Source organism: Cricetulus griseus, chromosome 6 (assembly GCF_003668045.3).
Source record: "Cricetulus griseus strain 17A/GY chromosome 6, alternate assembly CriGri-PICRH-1.0, whole genome shotgun sequence".
Lineage (NCBI taxonomy): Eukaryota > Metazoa > Chordata > Mammalia > Rodentia > Cricetidae > Cricetulus > Cricetulus griseus.
In genome coordinates, this window is record NC_048599.1 from 148137350 (window position 1) to 148161340 (window position 23991).

Below are 23991 nucleotides of genomic sequence, written 5' to 3' on the forward strand. Positions count from 1 at the left end.
AGTGCCTTTGAGGGATAAATAGGAACTTTCCAGTTGAAAATAGAGGGAGGAGAACTTCAGGTATGGCAAGGGGGAGAACAAAGGCACAGAGGTGAAAAACTGGTACCTGTCTGGGAGGACAGTCACAGATGTTACTGGAGCAAGGGGCTTGTCTTGGGAGATGCTATGTGGTAAAGGGAGGCTGATACTGAACTAGGATCTTAGGTGCTGAAGGCCTGTGTTTTATCCTGTCTAATGGTTCCTAGATACCCACTTAGAAAGATGATAAAGAATATCTGGTTGGGGGTGTGGTTCAGTGGTTTAGAACTTGCCTAGCATACATGAGGTTCTTGCTTTAACCCCCTTGACACAGCAAAATAAAACACATACACACACACACACACACACACACACACACACACACACACACACACAGAGAGAGAGAGAGAGAGAGAGAGAGAGAGAGAGAGAGAGAGAGAGAGAGAGAGAGAGTCCCTTCAAGTGCTTCTGGAGCTCATGATTCAGTAGGTTTTCATGGTGCTCAAGAATCTGTGTATTTGGGGCTGGGAGATATGACTCAGCAATTAAGAGTACATACTGCTCTTGCAGAAAACCCAAGTTCAAGTCCCAGCACCCATGTCAGGCAGCTCATAACTGGCTGTAACTCTTATCTGATGCTTCTGGCTGCTACAGACACCTGATTCATGTTTGTACTCACACAGAGACATACACATATAATTAAAAGTAGATCTTAAAAGATCTCTATTCTCCCTCCCTCCCTCCCCTCTCTCTCTTTTCCCAAAATTCCCCAGATTTTGGGCAGTCAAATTGGAGCCCTCAATTACCACTAGTATGACACACTCCTGTACCTCATAGAGGGATAGATTTGAGGGAATGGATGGAGAAGTCCCATGTCCGTCTCTCATCAGTCACCATCTGTGGACATGCAGTTGTCACAGAGTGGAACAGGTTCTGGGATCAGTAGATGAGTTCCCATGGTCCTGGAACAGTAATCTTGAAGACTGTCTAGTCTCTCATGACAAAGGGTTCCAAGAAGCAGAGAGCAGATTGGCCCCGAGTACCTGTGTGAACCTGACTTGACTCTAGGGTAGTAACAGGTCTTGAAATCTTTCTCTAGGGAATCAAGACAGGATATTTTCTTCATGTTGTGATGGTCTAAGAATTAAAACCAGAGAATGGAGTGAGTGGTTTGAGGTCACAAGCTATTTGGGGACAGATCTAGGCCTCTAGACTCTTTTGTCCAAGTTAAAGTACCTATCTGTTCTTTCTTTCCTGACGATACTCTGATTCCAGCAGGGGCAAATTTTAGGACATTTTCCCAGTTACCCAAATTGTTCTCCTGGAGTCTCTGTCATCCCTAGAGAAAACTGAATCAAGAAGGTTTCATCTTCAGGTTGACCTTAACAAAACTGTGGCTCTGACTGTAGCTTTTCACTCTGCAGGGGAGAAGGAAATGGCCGCTGAGTTGGAGGAGCTATACGGTGACATCGACGCTTTAGAGTTCTATCCGGGGCTGCTGCTGGAAAAGTGCCAGCCCAACTCCATCTTTGGGGAGAGTATGATAGAGATTGGGGCTCCCTTTTCCCTCAAGGGTCTTCTAGGAAATCCCATTTGTTCCCCAGAATATTGGAAGCCCAGCACATTCGGTGGTGATGTGGGCTTCAACCTTGTCAACACAGCTTCACTGAAGAAACTGATATGCCTCAACACAAAGACCTGCCCGTATGTTTCCTTCCATGTGCCAGACTCACCCGGAGATGATGGGCCTGTTGTAGAGAGACCATCCTCTGAGCTCTGAGGGGGCAGGGAGACAGCATTCTGGAGGGAGGAGCTTTGTGTTTGCCCTTCTAGGATGCTCTGAGGCTGAGGTAGATAGTCTTCAGTGTTTGTCTCCTGGTTTGGCATTGTGAGAGTTGACACTGACAGAATTTTGGATCTCAGCCTTGTCTAGAATATTGTGATTTTGCCATTCTAGGATGCTGAATTCATTGTTAACCCTTAAAAATGTTAGGAGTGGTTTTTATCTGGCTTCTCAGAACTTGGCTCCGTGTTGGCAACCCAGAAGGTCAGATTTCTGGTTGATTTGGAATATAGCCTTAAACCTTTATGCCAGGCAGTGTGGCGCACATCTTTAATCCCAGCACTTGGGAGGCAGAGGCAGGTGGATCTCTGTGAGTTCAAGGCCAGCCTGGTCTACAGAGTGAGTTCCAGGACAGCCTCCAAAGCTACAGAGAAACCCTGTCTCAAACAACAACAACAACAAAACAAAAAACAAAAACAAAAAACAACCCTTTATGTTATAAGGAATGGTATGATTGTACACACCTTAATCCCAGCACTTGGGAGGCAGAGGCTGTTGAATCACTGTGAGTTTGAGGCCAGTCTGGTTCACATAGTGAGTTCAAGGTCAGCCATGGTTACATAGTGAGACCCTGTCTTCAAATATACAAACAAACAAACTTCAGGATTATAACTCCTAAAAATCTCTTGAAAGTTAAAAGGGGTTCTTAATTTTCTTCCTAGAATCTGGGGGCCCCTCCATAATTTTGACATCTGATTGGTAACTCAGAAGGTCATGTTCCTGGTCAATGATCCATAACATGGTCCAGACCAGTCCAGATCTGAATGTCTAGAATGTGGAGTTGGTTAATTTTCCTGTTCAGTGAAATGGACACAGAACAAAAGAACCCAATGTCTAACAAGGACTGCCTTGCCCACATCTGTTTCTACACTGAAGGGCAAGGATGTAAGATGTTGTTTTTGGGAGTCACACTTAGACCCTTTCTAAAGGTGTGGAGGGAACAGTGGGGACCCACCACATCTCTGTCCTCATCCAGGTCTTTGCTTGTGGCAGCTGTTTCTCAAGAAGTTAATAAAATTATCTTTCCAAAGCTTCCTGTTACCTATCTCTTTAAATCTCACCTGCAAGTGAACGATGATGAGGGTTTCCTCCTACCCACAGCCAGGTGTGCCGGAGGTGTGGCACAAGACCTTCCAAGGGCATCCCTGGAACCCGTCCTGGCATGTGTGCCTTCCCCTTGATGCTTCATCTCTCCCTTTGGGCTATAATCTGCCTTTGTCAATCAGTCTGTTCACCTAGAATACCTAACCCCCAAACCCTGGAGACGTAGCACCCAGTCCCCCTAGCTCCTCTTATGGAGGAGACGGGCAAGACGAGGCACTGAGAAGATGAGCACACTACTCTGTGCCAACTTTTCACACCCAATTCTCATTTGCTGTCATAGGGACCGTGTGAATTGGGTGGCATAACCCTCAATAGAACTGCAGAATGGCCAAGTGACATGACAGTCCCACAGGGCCCAGAACCAGACTTGGAAGCCAGCTCCTCTCCCTCCTGTTTTGCTCTGTGCCAGCTGTGACGTTGCCTCTGGCCTGAGGTCAACATGAGAGGCTGGGGTTGGGGGAGGGTAGTCTCCACTTTATGTGCTGGCTACTTGTTCACCGCTCGTGCTTATTTCTCTAATGCTGGCTGTGCACTGGTTACTTTGATGGGGACATGGCTGTGAGTAGACAGTGCTGATGAGGCTTCTGCTCTTCAGAGCTCACATTTCAACAGGAGGGAACAGACAAGAGATACTACAGTGGAGATCCAGCAGTTGGCACTCTTTCTTTCTAAAGCCCTGGCCTGGTTGTATGACCAAGGAGGCAGGCAAGGACAGACAGTGAAGGTGAGAGAGCAGAAAAACCTTTGTGCATTTTTTGGACCTAGCACACTTCCAGAACTGTGGCCATGAAATGGAAGGGATCGGGTTTGGGCTGGACATCTTCAGAGCTGGGTCTTGTAGTTCAGAAAGCCTGTTTCTAGGTGTCTACTTAAGGACCACTCACCATTTCTTCCTGGCCCTGCTGGACACAAAGCATGTGATTTCTGGCACCCTACTCCCCAACTCTTTCTAACACATAAGGATTTTTGGGTGCCAAACATGGCCAGCGAGCACTTGTGTGTTCTTGTTTCCCCAGTCTCTGTTTCCTCCTTCAATATCTGATTGTTTGCCCATTTCTGGCCCTTCCTTATTAATGGCAGTCTTTTGAAAACTTAGTTAAAATATAATTACCTGATTTTCCTCCCCCTCTCTTCTTTCCAACCCCTCCCACTCAGATGTCACATATGCCAACCCCCCCCTCAAATTCATGGCTTTTTTCTCTTTAACTATTATTGTTACGTGTGTGTGTGTGTGTGTGTGTGTGTGAGAGAGAGAGAGAGAGAGAGAGAGAGAGAGAGAGAGAGAGAGAGAGAGAACATACATATGGATAAATATATAGATAAACCTGCTGAGTCAATTTAGTGATGTGATATATATATATATATATATATATATATATATATATGCACACATACATACATACATACATAAATACATACATACATGCTTTTAGGGGTGACCATTTGATACTGGATAGCCATTTAGAGGGCTCATCCCTGGGGAAGAGTAATTCTTCCTCTCTCAGCAGTTATTAGTTGCCTATATTTTTTTATCTTGGACCTGTGGGATTTCCTCCGTCCACAGTGGCATGTCATTTCTGTCTCTTTCTTATTATCAGCCCCCTCCCAGGGCCTCATTATGTAGCCCTAGATGGCCTGGAACTAGCTATGTAGATTAAACTGGCCTTGAACTCATAGAGCTCTGCCTGCTTCTGCCTCCCAAGTGTGCTACATGCCTGCCTTAATATCAGTTTTAACAATTATACCAAGAGCATGCTCTGGCCAAAGGCAGGGATATGAACCTGTTCCAGGCAGCCAGACACCCTAACCTTACTGTTGGCCCCAGGAGTGTGTTCCGTGCAGACTGAGATGGTGACTGACTCATCCCTGAAGCCAAAGCTGAGTTCCCAGAAGACTGTTGGCTCCTGCCTTGATGATCTGGCGGAAGCTGAGTTTCCTAATCTTCTTAAGACTTCAGCTTTTAAGCTGAGGGTAGTGGTGCACACCTTTAATTCCAGCACTTGGGAGGCAGAGGCAGGTAGATCTTTGAGTTCAAGGCCAGCTTGGTCTGCAGAGTGAGTTCCAGGACAGCTGGGTCCATGTGGAGAGACTTTGTCTCAAAAGATACTTCAGCGTTTCTTTCCATGTGAAAACTTGTTTCAGGGGTTTATCTTTTGCGTGTATCAATGTTGGTGTCTGTTGCTTACAACCAAACTATGATGGCTATGAGGTGTGGAAGAACCAACACCAGTCTGTAATGGGGAGATCACTGCCTTGGAAATAGGCTCTGGTAGGTTGGATCTGAAGGACTTGGTGGCTACAATCCAAAAAAGAGACAGTGGCAGCTAGGTTTGGCTGTGGTGGGGTAGGCTTTAGGGGGATTGCCCTCTTGAATGCAGTTGTCTTGACTTGCTTAGTATTAAACTCTGCATATATTTGAAACAGTTCACATTTATTTATTATGTGTACAAGTGTGCATCCACAACTGGTGACAGTCAATTAATTATCTCCTCTCGTCACATCAGTTCACCAGGCATTGAATTCAAGTGGTGAGGCTTGGAGCCTGAGCCAAATCTCTGGCCTGGGTAAAAGTTTTCTCAAACCAAACATGCTGATTTAAACAAGAAGTCTCAATCAAAGTGAAAGTTGAAACGCTGGCACTCTTCCTGGGGTTTTGGGTTGGTGGGTGGCTGGGCTGCAGGGACTGTTACTCTAGGTGGGTCTGTGAAGTGTTTAGATGCAGTTTGTATCTAGAACCAGCTGATTTTAATAAGGATTACTTTTGGCGATGGAGGTGGGCCTGTTCTAGTCAGTTGTAAGGCTTTGAGGACAAAAATCTGACTTCTAAAAGACAAAAACTTGTGCTTGCTTCATGGCCTGCAAGCACCATCTCTGTGAGTCTCCCTCCTGCATCTAGATTTCAAGCCAGCCAGTGCCAAAAACTGTGAACCAACTTCCCCACACAAAGATTTTCCCTGTGTATGTATTATACATCCATTTGTACCTGATTGGGTTTGCTTCCCTGGAGGAATGCTATTATACTGTCAATTCACCTAGGATTGTCAGCGCAAACAACAGAAGTCATCATGCTAGCCATTCAGAAAAGGAAAGAGTGTATTATAGGCTTACAAAGCTCACATAGATATTGGCAGGACCAGAATCAGGCTTGGGAGCTTCTTGCCTAAGAACAGTGCCACTGACGGGGAGGATGCAGGCATCTCAGATCGCATCCATGTTGCCAAACTTTGCTGCTGGAGTTCTGAAACCTGGTGGTTACTGTCACTAGCCTTTTTAAAAAATGGATTCTATGTGATGCCTGCTCCTCACTTCCTCTGTTATGGTCAAGTTTCTTTCATATTTGATTGCTGAAGACTAGCTTATATGTCTACTCCAGCTCTAAGACAGGGTGTGGCAGTAAATCTTCTGACTTGCTTGGGTCTTGAGAGCAGGGACTCATCATGGGGGAAGTTGCCTGTGATGAAAAAAGTATCCAAAGGGCTGGAAAGAAGCCAATTTTTTGTTTATTTCCAGCCTCAGAACACCACAGAGGCCATCAGAGGGTACCCACAGCTGACCAGTGACAGCACAGTAGAGCTGAAAGCACAGCACAGAAGGCTGTGAAATGCTTGTAGCCTCTGTTCTAATCAAACTTGTGGAAAGTGTCAAATGATTAGAGGTGCTCACCTTCCTACTCAACCACTCTTCCAATCAAATGAGATTCAAGTAAAACAGCTGGTGTGGGTGACAGGGAGGTGACTTAGTGGGTAAAATTCCTGCTGTGCAAGTCTGGTGGTCCGAGTTCAGTTGTTCAGCGTCCATGTAAAAGCCAGACAGAGTGGCACATGTGTGTAAGCCCAGCCCTCCTGGGAGGGGAGATGTGAGACTCACCCCCACCCCAGAAGCTCAAGGCAGGGGGGGTTAACTTGGAGTAATTTGTGTAGCAGTGGCTAACAAGAGAGACCTGGCCTCAAAATCAAGGTGAAATCTGAGAATGGATCTCTGCAGCTGTCTTCTAGCCTCCACACGCACCCAATCACACATAATAAATCTATATATTTAAACCTTATTATTGTGTGCGTGTGTGTGCATGCTAAGGTCATGTGGAGGCCAGAGGACAATTTTCAGGAGTTAGTTTTCTTCATCCATCATGGGGCTTGGTGATGGGACACATGTCACCATGTGTTCTCAGTAAGCCTGTACACACTGAGCCATCTCATCAGCCACACACACACACACACACACACACACACACACACACACACACACAGACAGACAGACAGACAGACAGACAGACACACACACACACACACACACACACACACACACACACTCACACACGCTTTTGGTTAAACATATGTGTGAGTAATTTACCCAACTGAGGTTTGGTATTTTGGGTTGGGGGCAACCTGGTCATATGACCTTAAAGACTTCCGTGGCAGGTCCCCCACTCCCTAACCTTGGCCTCTACACCAAACATACATACACACCTTGATAAGCTTTTACACCGTGGCCACCAAGGACATCAAGACATAGCACTTTTTTTTTTTTTTTTTTCGAGACAGGGTTTCTTTGTGTAGCTTTGGAGCCTATCCTGGCACTTGCTCTGGAGACCAGGCTGGCCTTGAACTCACAGAGATTCGCCTGCCTCTGCCTCCCGAGTGCTGGGATTAAAGGTGTGCGCCACCAACACCCAGCTGACATAGCACATTTTCAGCATCCCAGAAGTCTCGTTTGTGTTCCTCTGTGGTCAGGAACACCAAAGCTATCTGCTATTGTGACTCCTATCATCAGGTTAGTTTTGACTACTTATAAACCTCTTTTGAATATTGTCACAAGGTGTGCTCTTTTTGCATGTGTTTGGCTTCTTTTTTATCACGAGTATTTGTTTGACTGTGTAAATATTTAATGTGTATATATGTAATCACCCATCATTGGCCATTTCTGCTGTTTCCATCCCAGGACTGTTATGAATAAAGCCATGAATTTTAAATGTTATATTTTACACTCACTTATCGTGTAAGATGGATCCTTCCTTTATTCAATACCCACTTCCATGTCTCTTTTGCTCTGGGCACTGGAGGAAAGAGTAAATGGATTGCCTGGAAGGGAAAGAGACTGTGTTTATTGGGAGTCTGCTCTGTGGTGGAGCTCCACTTCTGGCCACATGGATCCTTCCTGCAGCACTATGAGCAGTACTCTTCTGTTTCACAAGGACTAAATGGAGGTTTGGAAAAGTCAAGCAACTGGGGTCTGGGGAAATGGTTCTATGATTAAAGTGCTTGCCATACAAGGGTTAAGACTTGAGTTTGGATCCCTGGAACCCATGAAAAGCTAACACACTCATAGTTTCACCAGTCTATGGTGGAATGGGAGGTGGAGATGGAGACAGAAGAACCTGTAGGCACTCTCAGGTGGATGGATGAGCTTGATAGACATAGCGCTGAACAACAAGAAGCATGTCCCAAACAAGGTGGAAGGTGAGAACACCCTGAGGTTGTCCTCTGACCTCCACATGTGTGTCACGGAACACAGATGACCATTCTCACACACAAGAACATGAACACACACACATTAAAAAAGAAAAGGAAAGAAAAGCGGGACAACTTGTTCAAAGTCAGACATTGCTGAGTGGCAAGGGTTGGTGGTGATGCTTGTCTGCTGTCACCTAGGAGTCGAATCACAGCCTGCAATGGGAGAACACACAGAGCTGGGGTGTGACAGGTATTGGAAGTGTTAGCTCACTTCAGAGGATTCTGCAGCAGGCCTCAGATGGAGCTCTGGGCTCCATATCTTGCTGGCTTGTGGTTGTGCATCCCTCAGTGGGTGGGTGACATTTCTTTCCTCTCCCATGACTCATTTCTTCCAGGCCTGCTATCTCCTTCCACATCTGTGACTTGCACTCTGTACACCAAGATGACCATGACAAAGTTCACTGAGCACAGCTGGTTCCCTGGAGTCTGGAGAGTGATGCCATCTGTTTCCTTCTGCTGTCCCTTCCCTGCAGCCATCAGTGACACCCCCTGACCCAGGCTCTGCCTTCCCCGCCATGGTCCACTCAGGTCCACTTTTGTCTTGCTTCTCAGTTCTTGCTTTCATAAAAGGAATACCTGACTGGTCCTAGCTTCCTCCTTTTCCTCTTTCTGACCCCATGGAGTGTAAATGCAGATACAATAGTTGTTCATCTTTTATTCTGGTAAAATACTTGTAATATAAACTGGCTGTTTTAATCTTGTTTTTGAGGTGTGAGGATCAAAGCCAGGGTCTCATGTGTGCTAGACAAATGCTCTACCCGTCAACCATATTAACCCCCCCCCATTTTAGTCACTTTACAGTGTGTAATCATGTGTCATTCAGTACGTTAATAATATTGTGCAATTATCACTAATATGTAGCACCAGAACATTTTTATCATTCTGCAAGGAAGCCCGTATCCACTAAGCAGTCCCTCCCCCATTTCCTCTCCTTCCAGCCCCTGGTGACCATTAATTGTTCTGCTTGACTGTGTTATGAGCACTCCCTGAATGCCAGGCATTGTGCTAACCTCACTTAAGGTTCACACACCTTAAGGTTTGGGCAAGCAGCTCTAAGAGACTGGGTTCTTCCACTCACAGGTGAAATAAATGGGGCTCAGAGAGAAAATACATCTGTGAATCACAATGCCTGTAACTGGCAGAATCTGGACTAGAACTCCAAAACCCAGTACCATTTCCACCCTGTGTTAAATGATGACCAAGCCCCGAGACCTTTCCCAGGATGATGTAGGTCTGGCTGACTAGTAAAGCCCACGTCACTCCATTATGAAAGAATATTCCTCCCATTCCACCCCAAAGGTCAAGTAGGAACAAAAAAAATGGAGCACAGATTCAAATGACTTATTCCCTAGGAATTTTCCGGATCTGGGATGCTGAGTTGAGGTAAGTAGTTTGCCATCACAGTCCTGGATAAAAAGACACTGTCAGTTGCATTTGCAAACTGTGGGATGATGTTCAGGGCAGCCAGGTAAGAAACAGAGGGAATTCTTGTGTGCTACTGACTCCTGGGAGTCAGGGAGAGAGGCTCTAGCTGGGGCCAGATGACTGGTGTGCACTGAAAATTCTCTGTTCAACTGTTTGGGTTTCTGGTTGCCATGATCATGAAGGCTAACTTTTATTATGGTTGCCATGATCATGAAGGCTAACTTTTATTATAGTTATAGAAATGAAAAGAGGCACTGCAGTGACCACTAAAATAAATAAAATTAAATTGAGAAAGAAAGACAGACAGACAGAGAAAAGGAGAACACAGGGAAGTATTTATTTAACAGAGTTGTGGCTGTGATATAATCAAGGCAGTTCTCCCCACCCCAACTTCTTGCTACTAAGGCAAATCTCTTCTGGATGTCCCATCCTTCATCCTTCACCAAGCATATTAAAGTGTACCAGTGTAGCAACTTAGTATTATTCATATATATATATATATATATATATATATATATTATGTGGATACTCTCTGTCTCTCTCTCCCTATAATACATATGTATATATTATATATAATTTACAAATGTAAAGCTGTTTGTAATGGATTAACATTCCATTTTGTAAGTATTTATAAATTTGTTTCACCATTCCCTATGGAGGGCAACTCTCTCAGCCTAGATACACGGGGGAGGGCTTAGGTTCTGCCCCAAATGATGTGTCAGACTTTGATAATCCCCCATGGGAGGCCTCACCCTCCCTGAGGAGTGGAATGGGGGTGGGATGGGGAGATGGTAGGGGAATGGGAGGCTGGGAGGGAGAGAGAACTGGAATTGGTATGTGAAATAAGATTGTTTTAATTTAAAAAATTAAAACATTTTGTTTCACTTTATTTTGGGCATTTTAGAAAATACTTGCTTTCTTCCAACTCTCAAACAATTTTACAAGCCTTTGAGGAATTTGGTGGACCAGAGACACTAAACTCACCAGCTTCTGACACAACCTGGCTTTGTGGGTCTCTCTAGATGAGTGTCCTCGAGGGGGACCACTTTGCTTGTTCTTTGGAATCTAACCATTTGTGTCACATAGCCAGACCAGAGCTCATAGGCAAAAGTCCTGCATATTTGGAAAAGTACTGACCTATGTTCCTCAATTAACTGTTCCAAGGAAAAGTTTTTACATAGTTATGGCAGAGCTCCTAGCTGCCATTCAAAATGACGGCTCATCCAGACACCAGATCACCAGCAAATAAGGGAGGGGACAGGGAATCTCACCATGGAATGGGCTTGGAGCAGTGCAAAAGCTGGCAAGGTCCTGGCCACTTGTGAGCATGGCTTTGCTAGGAGAAGTGCAGAAAAAGGTGAGCTGTCACAGATTTGAAACACAGGGACTTTCTTTATAGAGCAGAATTGCCCTCCTTTTGTCTCTTTTGCTGTGTTCCCATCCACCATGGGCAACTTAGAGGAGGAAGGTTTTATTTCAGCTCACAGTTCGAGGTCACTGGGAAGTCACGGCACACACACAGCCAAGAGTAGAGAGAAAGGAACTTGCACATGATCACTGCTTGCCTAGCTTTCTCTGCTCTCACACAGTTCAGGGTCCCAAACTGGCAACTGTGCCACTCACTTTCAGACCGAGTCTTCACACATCAGTTAATTTGAGATAATCACCTTCCCTAAACATGTCCACAGGCCTATTCTGAACCAGACAATCTCCCACTGAAAATTTCTTCCCAGATGATTCTAGATCAAGCCAAATTGACAATTTAACAAATCATTACAGTACTTGCAATCTATTTTGCATACATTAAATCACAGAGATCTTCACTGCTCAGTGTAAATTGTATTTAACCCACTATGTGGATGATAGGCACATGGACTATGCAGCCTGTCCTGAACCTTTGTCTGGATGACTCTGCATTGTAAACACACGTTTGTTTCTTACTTCTCTTGCCCAGTGTCAAGTCTTATGAAACTCTCCATGCTCTGTTTATCAGCAGTTTGCTCTTTAAAAACCTGGGCAGTGTTCCATTGTGTCAACATATAGTAACTTGTTTGTTCCTGTACTTATTGATGGATGTTTAGATTGTTTCTTGTTGGGCTATTATATACACATCAACTATGAACATTTGATACAAGGTCTTTGTGGATATATATCTTAGTTTCTGTTGAATAAATATTTGGAGGAGAACTGCTGGGTTATGTGGTAGTTGCATGCGTAGCTCTGTAAGAGACTGCTAAATAGTTTTCCCAAATGGCTGTGCTATGCCTCATTCCTCAACAGTATGTGAGAATTCTGTGTGTTCTTCATCATGGCAATACTTGCTTAGTATATACTCTTTTTATTTCTTGTTTGTTTTGAGATGGAGTTTTTTTTTCTGTAGCTTTGGAGTTTGTCCTGGAACTCGCTCTGTAGACCAGGCTTGTTAGTATACTTTTAAAATAAGAAAATATTTTATTATTTTTAAACAATATACTATTCTTTGAGATTTAAATTAAAAAGACTCATATAGGTGTTTGGCCTACACATATGTCTGTGTACCACATGCGTACAGTGCCTGCAGAAGTCAGAAGAGGATGTTGGATCCCTTGGAACTACAGTGACAGACTGTTAGTAGCCACCATGTAGGTGCTGGGAACTGAAACCTAACAGTGCTCTTAACCCCACACCATCTTTCTGCTATGATTTTATTATTTTTAATTATGTGTATGTGTTTATATTTGTGTAAATGTGTGCATGTGAGTGCAGTACCCGAGGCGATCAGAAGAGGGCACTGGCTCCCCTGGGCCCGGAGCCACCATGCCAGGTTATGTCCCTTTTTTATGCTCTCAGGCTTCTGGTTGCTTACTGAGTTGTGTCTTATCACTGGTGCAAGTTATAGGATTGCAAATGTTCTATATGAGTTTCTGACTTGCTCTTTGATTTCTTTTTAAATTTTTAAAATGATATTTAATTGTGTGTGTGTGTGTGTGTGTGTGTGTGTGTGTGTGTGTGTGTATGAGTATGCACATGAGTGCACATTTGCATATACCACAGTGTGAGTGTAGAGGCCAGGGGGCAACTCGAGGGAGTTAGTTTTCTCCTTCCACCTTGTGGGTTCTTGGATGGAACTCATGTCAGAGTTGGTGGCAAATGCCTTTACCACCTGAGCTATCTAATTGCCATTGTTTTTGACAAAGTCTTGCTATGCAGCTGAGACTGGCTGAAACTCATGATTTTTCTGATTCCATCTCTCACCTGCAGAGGTTGAAGTCATGTGACACCATGCCTGGCTTTTGATTTTCTCATTATAGCTTCAAAGAACAAAATTGTAAGATTTTTTAATAAGGTCCAACTCTTCTCCCCTTACCCAGCCCTCTCCTCTTCTCTCCCCTCCCCTTGGCTCCACTACATCTATTTATTTATTTATTTATTTATTTATTTATTTATTGCCTTTATGTGTTTGTATAATATCCACATCCCTACCCCAACTTCATATTCTCTCTTTTCCTAAAGAATCGAGGAAACAATAACTAAGACAAATATAACAAACAAAACAAAACGGCACAAATAAGCATAGAGTCCCTTTTGTGTTGTTCAGCTACTCCTAGATACAGAACCTTCCCTGGAATGTTCCGTGGATTTTGTCTGGTTTGAACTTATGCGTGTTGTCATAGCCTCAGATACATGAACTCAGTTCTGTTGTGTTTGGAAGTACTGTTTCCATGGAGTCTTACAATCTTTCTGCCTCCTAAATTCCTAATCCTTGAGGGGGTGGGCTTGTCAAGACCTCTCATTTAGGACTGACTGCTCCAAAGTCTCCCACTCTCTGTGCATAGTCCAGTTGTGGGTCTATGTGTTAATTTTTATGAAATATGATGTCTTAGTCATTGTTCTATTGCTGTGAAGAGACACCATGACCAATGCAACTCCAATAGAAGAAAGAATTTAATTGGGAGCTTGCTTACAGTTTCAGAGGTTTAGTTCATTGTCATTATGGTGGGGAGCATGGAGGCAGACAGGCAGGTGCTGGAGACGAGCTGAGAGCTGCATCCTGATCCACAAGCAGAAAGAGAATAAGAACTGGGCCTGGTGTGGGCTTCTGAAACCTCAAAGCCCACCTCTAGTGACACACTTCTTCCATCAAGGCCACACCTACTGTCTAATCCTTCTCAAATAGTGCCATTCCCTGATGACTAAACTACAAATAATGAGCCCATGGGGGACATAAATTCAAACTCACATTTGGGTATTGCAGTATGCTTTGATGATGATGGACTAAATCTCTGAAAAACTGTATGCTATCCCAATTAAGTGCTTTCCTTTATGAGATGCTGTGGTCATGGTGTCTCTTCATAGCAACAGAACAGATAGGTACAAGAGATCCACTTATTTCTTGCTGTATTGAATCTTGCTAATGTTTCTTTTTAGCAACTGTCCAAGACCAATTGTCACTTGACTGAAGCTGACAGTGATGGGCTTTCAGGGTTCCTGCCCATGCTTTGTAAAAAACTGTCATTTTAAAATGCTAATCATTAAATATCTTACAGATTTTGAAAAGCAAGAAGAAGGAAGGTTAAAAAAGAAGTCAAAATACCCTTTGTGAGTGGGAAAGGCTACTTCACAGAAGTTATATGAAAACACCAGTTCCAGGACTTATTTGTTGGCCAGACGGGCCCCAGAACTCCCCACCTCTGGCATTACACTGCCATTGCGTGCATGCCAAGACTTGGTGGTAAATCCCTCCTGCAGAAAGCAAGACAGGTTGCCAAAGTTACATAAATACTTGGGGATATTCCCAGTACTTCATTTTCCCTCTTTGACCCAGGCACCAAGTGCATGTCTTGGAGGGCAGAGGACCCCACATTATTTAACAAAGGCCAGTTACTGGAAAGAGCTGCTGGGTGCTATTATTTGAACTGAAAGCAGAACAACCCCCAGCTTTCTCCATGGACAAACCATGGAAAACTACTCTGACTCCATACTGAAACATCAAACAGTAAGGCTCCCTGACATCACCAGCTCTTGAAGCAGAGTCAACACTGACTCACCCCTGCACACACCCACACCCACACACCCACCCACATATATGCACACACCCACCCACACCACACACACACACACACACACACACACACACACACACACACACACACACACACACCACACTACAGACACTCCTACCTTCCCAAATTTCCATTGCTATTCCTGGTCATCTACCAAGAGGGAAACTGAGTCTCTGAGACATGATCAAGGAGGCTTTGGGAATATTCCAAATATCAGGAAAGAGGTAACATTCTCCATCCTCTGGCTGTGCACGGCTTTCCTCAGCTTGAAGAAGAACTTGGGAAGGGTTTCCCAAGGGACAGGTGATGTGCTATTCCATCAGTGCACAAAGGAAGTCAGCAAGGCCTGGCAAAGGACTGTAGAGATGGTGTGGTCTGAGAGATCTCAGCAGAGCTCGTCTCACTTTGGCAGCTCTGGGCCTCTGTTTTCTGTATTGAGGAGTGCCAGGGCTATGGCAGATAGAGTGGGGGATGAGAAAGGAAAATCTAATGGGCGTTAGCTCTTCCTTTCTGTCTTCCTTGTTCTGATCATAAAAAGGAGTTGGAAAAGTGTCAGGAGGAAATGTGAAGGCAGGATATGGAAAAGGCTATCGATCCTCTAGAGTGCAGTGCAGAGGAAAGAAACATCTGTCTATAGAAAGCTACTTTAACAAATCAGCCGTGGAAGAACAGGGGTCTCCAAAGTGTCCAGGAATCAAACATTGTCAAGAATACTTTTGACTGTTTTAATAAGATACCGGTGAATCAGGGAAGGGTTAGCTGTATTTTTATCCAAGTTAGCCAAATGAAATCAAGCACTATCCATGTGTACAAAAAGGAGTGGGTGTCCACTGTGACTAAGTCTCTGTTTTTCACATGTTTGGGTATCGTAAGTGCACACAAGGCAGGCTTCCAAAAAGTTAACTGCAACTGACTACTTACTGCACTAAAATATCTGGCTTTTAGAGTAAGTAGCGGATATTTGGGGCTGGAGATGCCAACACCTGCCAGGCACTGGGTTTTTAAATGTGTTCACAGAGTCCTCCTAGCTACTTTACAAAGTGGATATTCCCATTACCCACTTCACAGGCAGACAAGCCGTTTTGGGGAAAGTTAGGTAACTTGCTCTGGGCCTCTCACTTGACAAGGGGCAGGACCACATAGGTAAATGTGGACCAACGTTCACACTTTCAGGCTCCATGCAACATTATTTCCACATCAGATAAAGCACTTCCTCTTTTCAGAGAGAAGCTGAGAGGCTGGGGTACCAGTCTTGACCCTAACAGTAAAAGTGGTAAGTTCCTTCTCCTGTCATGCTTTGGTTTCTCCTCTCATTTCCCTTGAAATGAGGCACGAATAAGTTAATGAGGGTTGCCACAGTAAAGTATTGTGAAGTGGGTGGCTCAAACAACAGAAGTTTGTTGTTTCATGATCTCCGAGAGTGTCTCTAACTCAGAGCCCTGAGAAGTCTGTTTCAAAGTGTAGCCAGCTGGATGGAGGACTCCTGCTGTCCCTCGAGTAGAAGTCTTTAGATGGCTTGAGATCGGCTGTATGTCTTCATTGCATCTATTCGGAATCCTCAGTGACCATCCAGGCATTCTTTCACTCTGAAAATATTTATCAAGGGATCATTGTGTTCCAGGCATCCTGCCAAGGTGGGCGGTGTACTAAGCAACCAGATTCAGGCTTCATTCTTGGGCAGCTCACACTCTAGTGAGGAAGGCAGTGTTGTAAGCACTAAGATTCGGGTCTTTATCAAACCTTTTGTATAACAGAATGGCAGACTGATCTGGAAGTGATGGAAGGATGCCTCGGCAGATTTCTGAGACGATGTGCTAGCTAATCTGAGCCCTCGAGTGAAGAACAGATAGGGTAAATGGACAGTCTCAGGAAGATGGACTAGGAAGTCCCTAAGGCACAAGGAACCAAACCATAGCTTACATTTAGAGCCTGGAATGCAAGCGACAGAATGAGGGGCGAGGGCTGAAGCTGACAAATTCTGCAGGAGCCATATTGCCCAGACTCGTGAGCTCAGGATTTTAGTCTGCAGGTGATACATAGGCTTCACACAGGACAAAAGCAGCCTTTATAGTGTGATTGTGTTTCCAGAGAAGGACAAGCTGGTACCCACTCTGAATATCTCAGCATGTGGTCTTCCTTAGAGAGTTTGTAGGGAAAATCAGGTCCTAACCCTACAGGGCAGCAGCATCTAACAGAAAGGAATTTGGAGACAGAGACTCACATACACAGGTGAAGATGATGTTCACAGACGGAGTTTTCTGACAAAGCTCAGATCCAGGAGTACTGAAGGACTAGGCTCAGTCATCCTCCCCAAAATCCATTCAAAGAGACATGCAATGACCAAAGCCAGAACCGTGAGATTTAAGCAAGTGGCTCATTGAGAAGAGGAACTCTTCAGGGCACTGACACAAGCTTTAGTTTTAAAAAGAGGAAGAATGGGGACAGGGAATAAGAAGCATCTATAACTAACAGAAAACCAGGAAACCCATATATTTCACACTTATAAGCAGATCAACACCTTTCAAGAGCAGCTACGTGATCACCTGTGAGCGTTGCCATAATAAAACAAAATACATACACTTGGCTGTGAGTCAGAATTATGTGAAATATCTTCCTGGAGGCAAGTTCCTCTTCCGATGCCAGGACTCTAACTGGGACTCCCCTGGCCTTCAGAAATTGTCAGGACTGTTAAACTGTTACAGCCATCTATAAGACACCCAGGACTTCTGTTACACAGTTATAGCTAGCTGTCTACAATCCAAGGAGCGCTATCTGAAGCAGAAGCCGTTCAGGATAGCCCACACCTTGAGTTCAGACCTTTAGCGTCTCACATGGTGGCGAAACTTTGTCCATAGAAGCTCCTTTGTGCAACAGGCAAAGGTTAATAACAATGCAGAAACATAACAATAATGCAGGGACTTACAACTTGTGACTGTTGAGTGCTCACTTCTAAGTTGGACTTCTCTGTCACTGCCTGTGTGGGTTTGAATGAGATATGTCCCTCACAGGCTTGGCTGTTTGAATACTTTGTTGGTAGCACTGTTTGGGGAAGTGTAGGAGGTACAGCCTTGCTGGAGGAATACATTACTGGCAGTGGGCGCTGAGCATTTCAAACTTCTGCTCTTTCTGGTTTGCTCTCTCTGCCTCCTACTTGCCATTGAGGGCATGAGCTCTCAACCAGCTATACTTGCTGCATGCCTGCCACCTATGACCATGCCTCCACTCTGCCACGACGGACTCTTATGCTTCTGGAAATGTAAGAAAAAAATAAACTCATTCCATAAGTTGCTTTTGATCATGGTATTTTATCAAAACAAAAATAATGAATACATGCTCCTCTCAAAGGCTCAGGGAGTGAGATGGAAGAGGAGGCACAGAGAATGTCAGAGCGGAGAGTGGGGAAGGAGTGTGGTGAAACACTGTCTATGGATATGCATGGCCATAACACTCATGAATTCACAACATCTATAGTTTATCTGCACAAGGCAGGGGTGCTCACTGTTCGAGCTCAGACAGAGGAGAGCTCACAAGGCTCCATCCCTAGTGAGGAGTTATTGGCAGTAAATGGCTGCTGGAAAAGGGGAGACATCTTTCTGCAAAAGTGTAGCCACTGATGAACTGCCCATGCTTCAGCCAATAACCCTACACCTACCTCCATAACAGCACCTCTAAACTCAGTCTATCTATCTAAACTCAAATATGAATATATTTATTTATATGTATATGTTTATATTTATGGGACATGTTGAGAGAAAGAAGAGTTCCAGAGGGAAGGAGATATAGTAGGAGGATGGGGCATGAATATGATCAAAATGTGTCATATACGCCTATGAAATTGTCAAAGAATAAATAAAAATTATTTAATAATAATTAAAACAGAGCTTTGAAAGAAAGATACAACAGATTAAGTTAAAAATAAATTAAAAATAGGGGCTGGAGAGTGTAGCTCAGTGTTATACCATGTATTTAGCATGTATGGGGGCTTGAATTTGATCACCAGCACCAAAATAAAGAAGCCAATAATAAATAAATACTAGTTGAGATTTTAAGAGGTAAAAGAAAAAAGCAGAAGTATGGTCCATGTGAAGCAAGTTAACAGAAGCAGTAGACACAGGTAGGGACTGGCAGTCAAAGTGACGTGACACAACAGACTTCACCCAGCACCAGTTTCACTTAGCACCATGATGTGATGAATGCCAGGTGTGGTAGCTGGAATGTAACTAGCCCCCATGGTGGGGAGTGGCACTGTTAGGAGGTGTGACTTTTTTGGAGGAATTGTGTCCCTTTAAGGTCTCATATATGCTCAAACCACACTCAGTATCTCAGTTCACTTTGTGTTGCCTTTGGATCAAGATGTAGACTTCCCAGCTCCTTCCCAAGTACCATGTCTCCCTGCACACAGCCATGATGATAATGGACTAAATCTCTGAACTGTAAGTGAGTCATCTCATTAAATGTTTTCCTTTGTAAGAGTTATCATGAGTCCCCTGGAGAAGGGGAAAGGGAGCAGGGGCAAATTTGCTCTCCTGAGCAAATTGGGAGCAGGGGGGAGGGGAGAGAGAGCTAGGAGAATGAGACGGGGAGAAGAGAAGGGGTGAGGAGGATATGAGGGAGCAGAAAGGTTGAGTCGGGGTGAGAATAGAAGATAACAAGAAAGGAGATACCATAATAGAGGGAGACATTTTAGGTTTACAGAGAAATCAGGCACTAGGGAAAGGTCTGGAGACCTACAAAGATGATACCAGCTAACAATCTAAGCAACAGAGGAGAGGCTACCTTAAATGCTCTCCCCTGATAATGAGATTGATGACTGACTTATATGCCATCCTATAGCCTTCATCCAGCAGCTGGTGGAATTAGAAGCAGACACCCACAGCTAATCACTGAACTGAACTGGAATTCAGCTGCAGAGAAGGAGGAGTGATGAGCAAAGGGGTCCAGACCAGGCTGGAGAAACCCACAGAAACAGCTGACCTGAACAATGGGGAGCTCTTGGTCCCCAGACTGATAGCTGGGAAACCAGCACAGGACTGATTCAGACCCCAGGAACGTGGGTGTCAGTGAGGAAACCTCGGAAATCCATGGGGTCTCCTGTGGTAGATCAGTACTTATCCCTAGCATAGGTGTGGACTTTGGGAGCCCATTCCACATAGAGGGATACTCCCTGAGCCAAGACACACGGGGGTGGGCCTAGGCCCTATCCCAAAGGATATGATAGACTCTGATGACACCCTATGGAAGGCCTCACCCTCCCTGGGTAGCAGAAAGGTTATGTGATAGGGTAGGGTTTTAGTTGGGGGAGATGGTAGGGGAGGAGGGGAGGGAGAGGGAACTGGGATTGACATGTAGAACAATCTTGTTTCTAATTCAAATAAAAAATGGAAAAAAAAAAGAGTTGTCATGGTCATGGTGTCTCGTCACAGCAATAGAACTCTAAGACACCAGGCAACACAGCTGCTGTGATTTGGATGTGGATTTTCCTTTCTGAAATTCAAGCTGCAGTTGGGTCCCCAGTACCACAGTGCTGAGAACTGTTGGGCATTTGAAGGGTGTTTGGATTACAAGGGCTTTTTTTCTGTGAAGAAATCGATTAGTGGGGCTTGGCTATCAAACCTTCTTCTTCCTCCAGTTCAATTCCACCTCCTAAAAGCACTATGTCTTAATGACTGTTCCATCCTTGTGAAGTGACACCATGCCCTTGGAAAATCATAAAGGAAAGAATTTAATTGGGGGATTGCTTACAGTTCCAGAGTCAGTCTATCATCATGGTTGGGAGCATGTTGGCAGGCATGACAACATGGAGCTGGAGAAATAGCTGAGAGCTACATCCTGATCCACAGAGAGGGAGAGAGAGGAGGGAGGACACACACATACACACAAAGAGGGGGCACTGCTTTGGAACCCTCAAAGCCCACCCCCAGTGACATACCTTCTAATAAGGCCACTCCTCTTACTCTTTTCAAGCAGTGAAAAGCATTTTCACTGGTGACTAAGCATTTAAACATATAAGCCAATAGGGGTCATTCTTACTCAAACCACCACACTCTAAAAATGGTCAAATAGCGCCATCTGTGGGGGACCATGTGTTCAAGCACATGAGCCTATGGAGGACATTTCACACTTAAGCTACAACACATTTCACACTTGAGCATTTTTTTCCTAGACAGTCTACATTGAAGGCTGTCCTGGAACTCAATATGTAACCCCCTACTGATCTCAGTCTCCTAAGTGCAGACATTACACATACACCATGTCTCCAAAATTAATTATTAATTAGATAATTTCTATAATTATTTGTTTCACAAAAATAGACATTTTAAATTAAACCATATTCTCAAAACAAAACAAACAAACAATAACAAAGAAAACCTATGTGGCCACAAGAGTGTCTCATCAAATGGGGGAGTTGGAATTTATTCCATTAATTTCATGGAAACATGACTATATTGCTTTCTAAGATATTCAGTTGCATTTCTTTGCTTTCCTTTTTCCTCCATTGTCACTCCCATTTTTAAAAATAATCCTTGACAGTGGCATTGAGTTGCATATATAATTCTTAAAGTTAAGTTTGCTTTTTTTCTTTGACTTACACATACCTGTGATAATTGTATTAGTTATAGATTACAGTTTATTTCAAGATAACTTTTGGTTCAAGTGAATATTAAAATCATGGCAATTTCCTAACCTTCCCAACAAAATGTTATTTTCTCATTCCCCATACATTTCCCCGTGACTAGTGGTCTGTAGGAGCTATTGCTTAACAAATTCTAGGTTCCATCTAATCCGGAGGCACGGCTCTTTTTCATTCCCTAACGGCTAAGTATGTTATATACTAACTCAGGTATTACCGTGGAGCACAGCCTACCTGGCTTCCATGGGGATAACCCAGTTTGGATCCTTAATGTAGTCAAACCTAGGGCACTGCAGGGAGCAGGCTCCCTTTTGAGAACCTCTGGCTGAGGAGTAGCATGAAATGCCATGCTCATCTGTCATCCTGCCCGATGCCATGGTTGAGGCTGACTGAAGTGTCCTCCCAAGGGCCACCTCTTGCCTGAGCCTGAAATACATCTGGTGACTGCTGTTTAAGTAGCAGATGCTAAGGCTAGCACCATATTTCTTCCTAATGGGCACATGTTTTCTTATCCTGAGTTATTGATAAGCAAGATGCTGAGTCAGTTTAGTAAAGCCTGTAATCCATTCAAATACCCATTCATTGTATTTCTGGGCCATGTGCCAAGTGCAGCCAGTTTCTTGGAAAAGGCCTCCCTCTAGTGGCAAGTCTTCAGGAAGGCACCGCACACAAAATCAAATTCCCAACTTCCATGAATGTTGCTACCAAGTACACTTATGGTGCCATTCTAATTCAAGCAAAACCTCACTGTTGATATTTTTCTACTTTTAGTTAAAATGTCCATGGTTGGTATTCACTATAAATGTTCAAACTAATTGCATACATTTCAAACTTAATGGTTGAGAAAAATCAGTCCTAACTCCCTCTCCCATCACCCCATGCTCCCAGTTTACTCCCAATCTTGTCCCTTTCCCCTTCTCCAGGAGTCCATGCATGTCTCTCTTAAGGTCCCCCTTGTTTCCTAGATTATCTGGCGGTAATACTTTGTTCTATGTCTAAAATCCATATAGGAGTGAGTACACACCATGTTTGTCTTTTTGTGACTGGGTTACTTTGCTCAGGATGGTTTCTTCTAGTTCCATCCATTTGCCTGCGAATTTCAAGATTCCATTGTTTCTTTCTGTGGGGTAGTACTCCATTGTGTAAATGTACCACATTTTCTCTATCCGTTCTTCAGTTGAGGGGCATCTAGGTTGCTTTTAGGTTCTGGCTATTACAAACAATGCTGCTATGAACATGGTTGAACCGATGTCCTTGTTGTATGAATGTGCATCTTTTGGGTATATGCCCAAGAGAGGAATTGCTGGATCTTGTGGTAGACTGATTCCCATTTTCCTGAGGAACCACCATACTGATTTCCAAAGTGCCTATACGAGTTGGCACTTCCACAGCATTGAAGGAGTGTTCCCCTTTCTCTACATCCTCTCCAGCATAAACTGTCATTGGTATTTTTTATTTTAGCCATTCTGACAGGAACAAGATGGTATCTCAGAGTTGTTTTGATTTGCATTTCCCTGTTGGCTAAGGATGTCGAGCACTTTCTTATGTGCCTTTCAGCAATTTTAGATCCCTCTATTGAGAATTGTCTATTTAGTTCTGTACCCCACTTTTTAATTGCATTGTTCCGTGTTTTGGAGACTAGCTTCTTGAGTTCTTTGTATATTTTGGAAATCAGCCCTCTGTCAGATGTGGGGTTGGTGAAGATCTTTTCCCATTCTGTGGGCTGCTGTTTTGTCTTGTTGACTGTGTTCTTTGCCTTACAGAAGCTTCTCAGTTTCAGAAGGTCCCATTTATCAGTTGTTGATCTCAGTGTCTGTGCTACTGGTGTTATGTTCAGGAAGTGGTCTCCTGTACCAATTTGTTCAAGGGTACCTCCTACTTTCTCTTCTAAGAGGTTCAGTGTGGCTGTGTAGTTAATTTTTTATTTATTTATTTATTTATTTATTTTTAAAATTTTATTTTATTTTATTAGTTCTAGTTAGGGAACAAGCTTATTTCAAGTCCCTTCTCCCTCTCCCTCCCCTCACCCCCAAACTTTCTCCCCCACCCCCAGCCCATCCCCCCAACCCCATCCACCCACTACTCCCCAGGCAGGGTAGGGCCCTCAACGGGAGCTCAGCAAAGTCCACCAAGTCTTCCTATGCTGATCCTGGGCCCTTCCCCATGTGTTCAGGGCCAGAGTGTAACCCTTCATATGGGATGGGCTCTCAAAGTCCCTTCTTGCACCAGGGAAAAATACTAATCCATGTGTAGTTAATTTTTAAACATATTTTTATTGATTCATTGGGAATTCACTTCATGCACCCCAATCCCACTCATTTCCCAGTCCCCCCATATCTACCCTTCACCCTTATAATGTTCCCCCAAAAGGAAAACTTAAAACAAAATAATAAAAGTAGAATGAAAATAAAAATACAA

At 44.0% G+C, this 23991-nt stretch overlaps 2 protein-coding genes across 2 annotated transcripts in view; one reads left to right on the forward strand and one right to left on the reverse strand.

The window, feature by feature from the left end:
* The window catches only part of Ptgs1 (prostaglandin-endoperoxide synthase 1), a 28062-nt gene extending 23918 nt beyond the window's left edge, over positions 1-4144 (forward strand). The window contains 1 exon segment of the mRNA XM_035446519.1: positions 1443-4144. Coding sequence (XP_035302410.1) covers positions 1443-1798 — 356 coding nt within the window. The 3' untranslated portion in view covers positions 1799-4144.
* Dennd1a (DENN domain containing 1A) overlaps positions 1-23991 on the reverse strand; it is a 1920886-nt gene that overhangs the window by 508728 nt on the left and 1388167 nt on the right.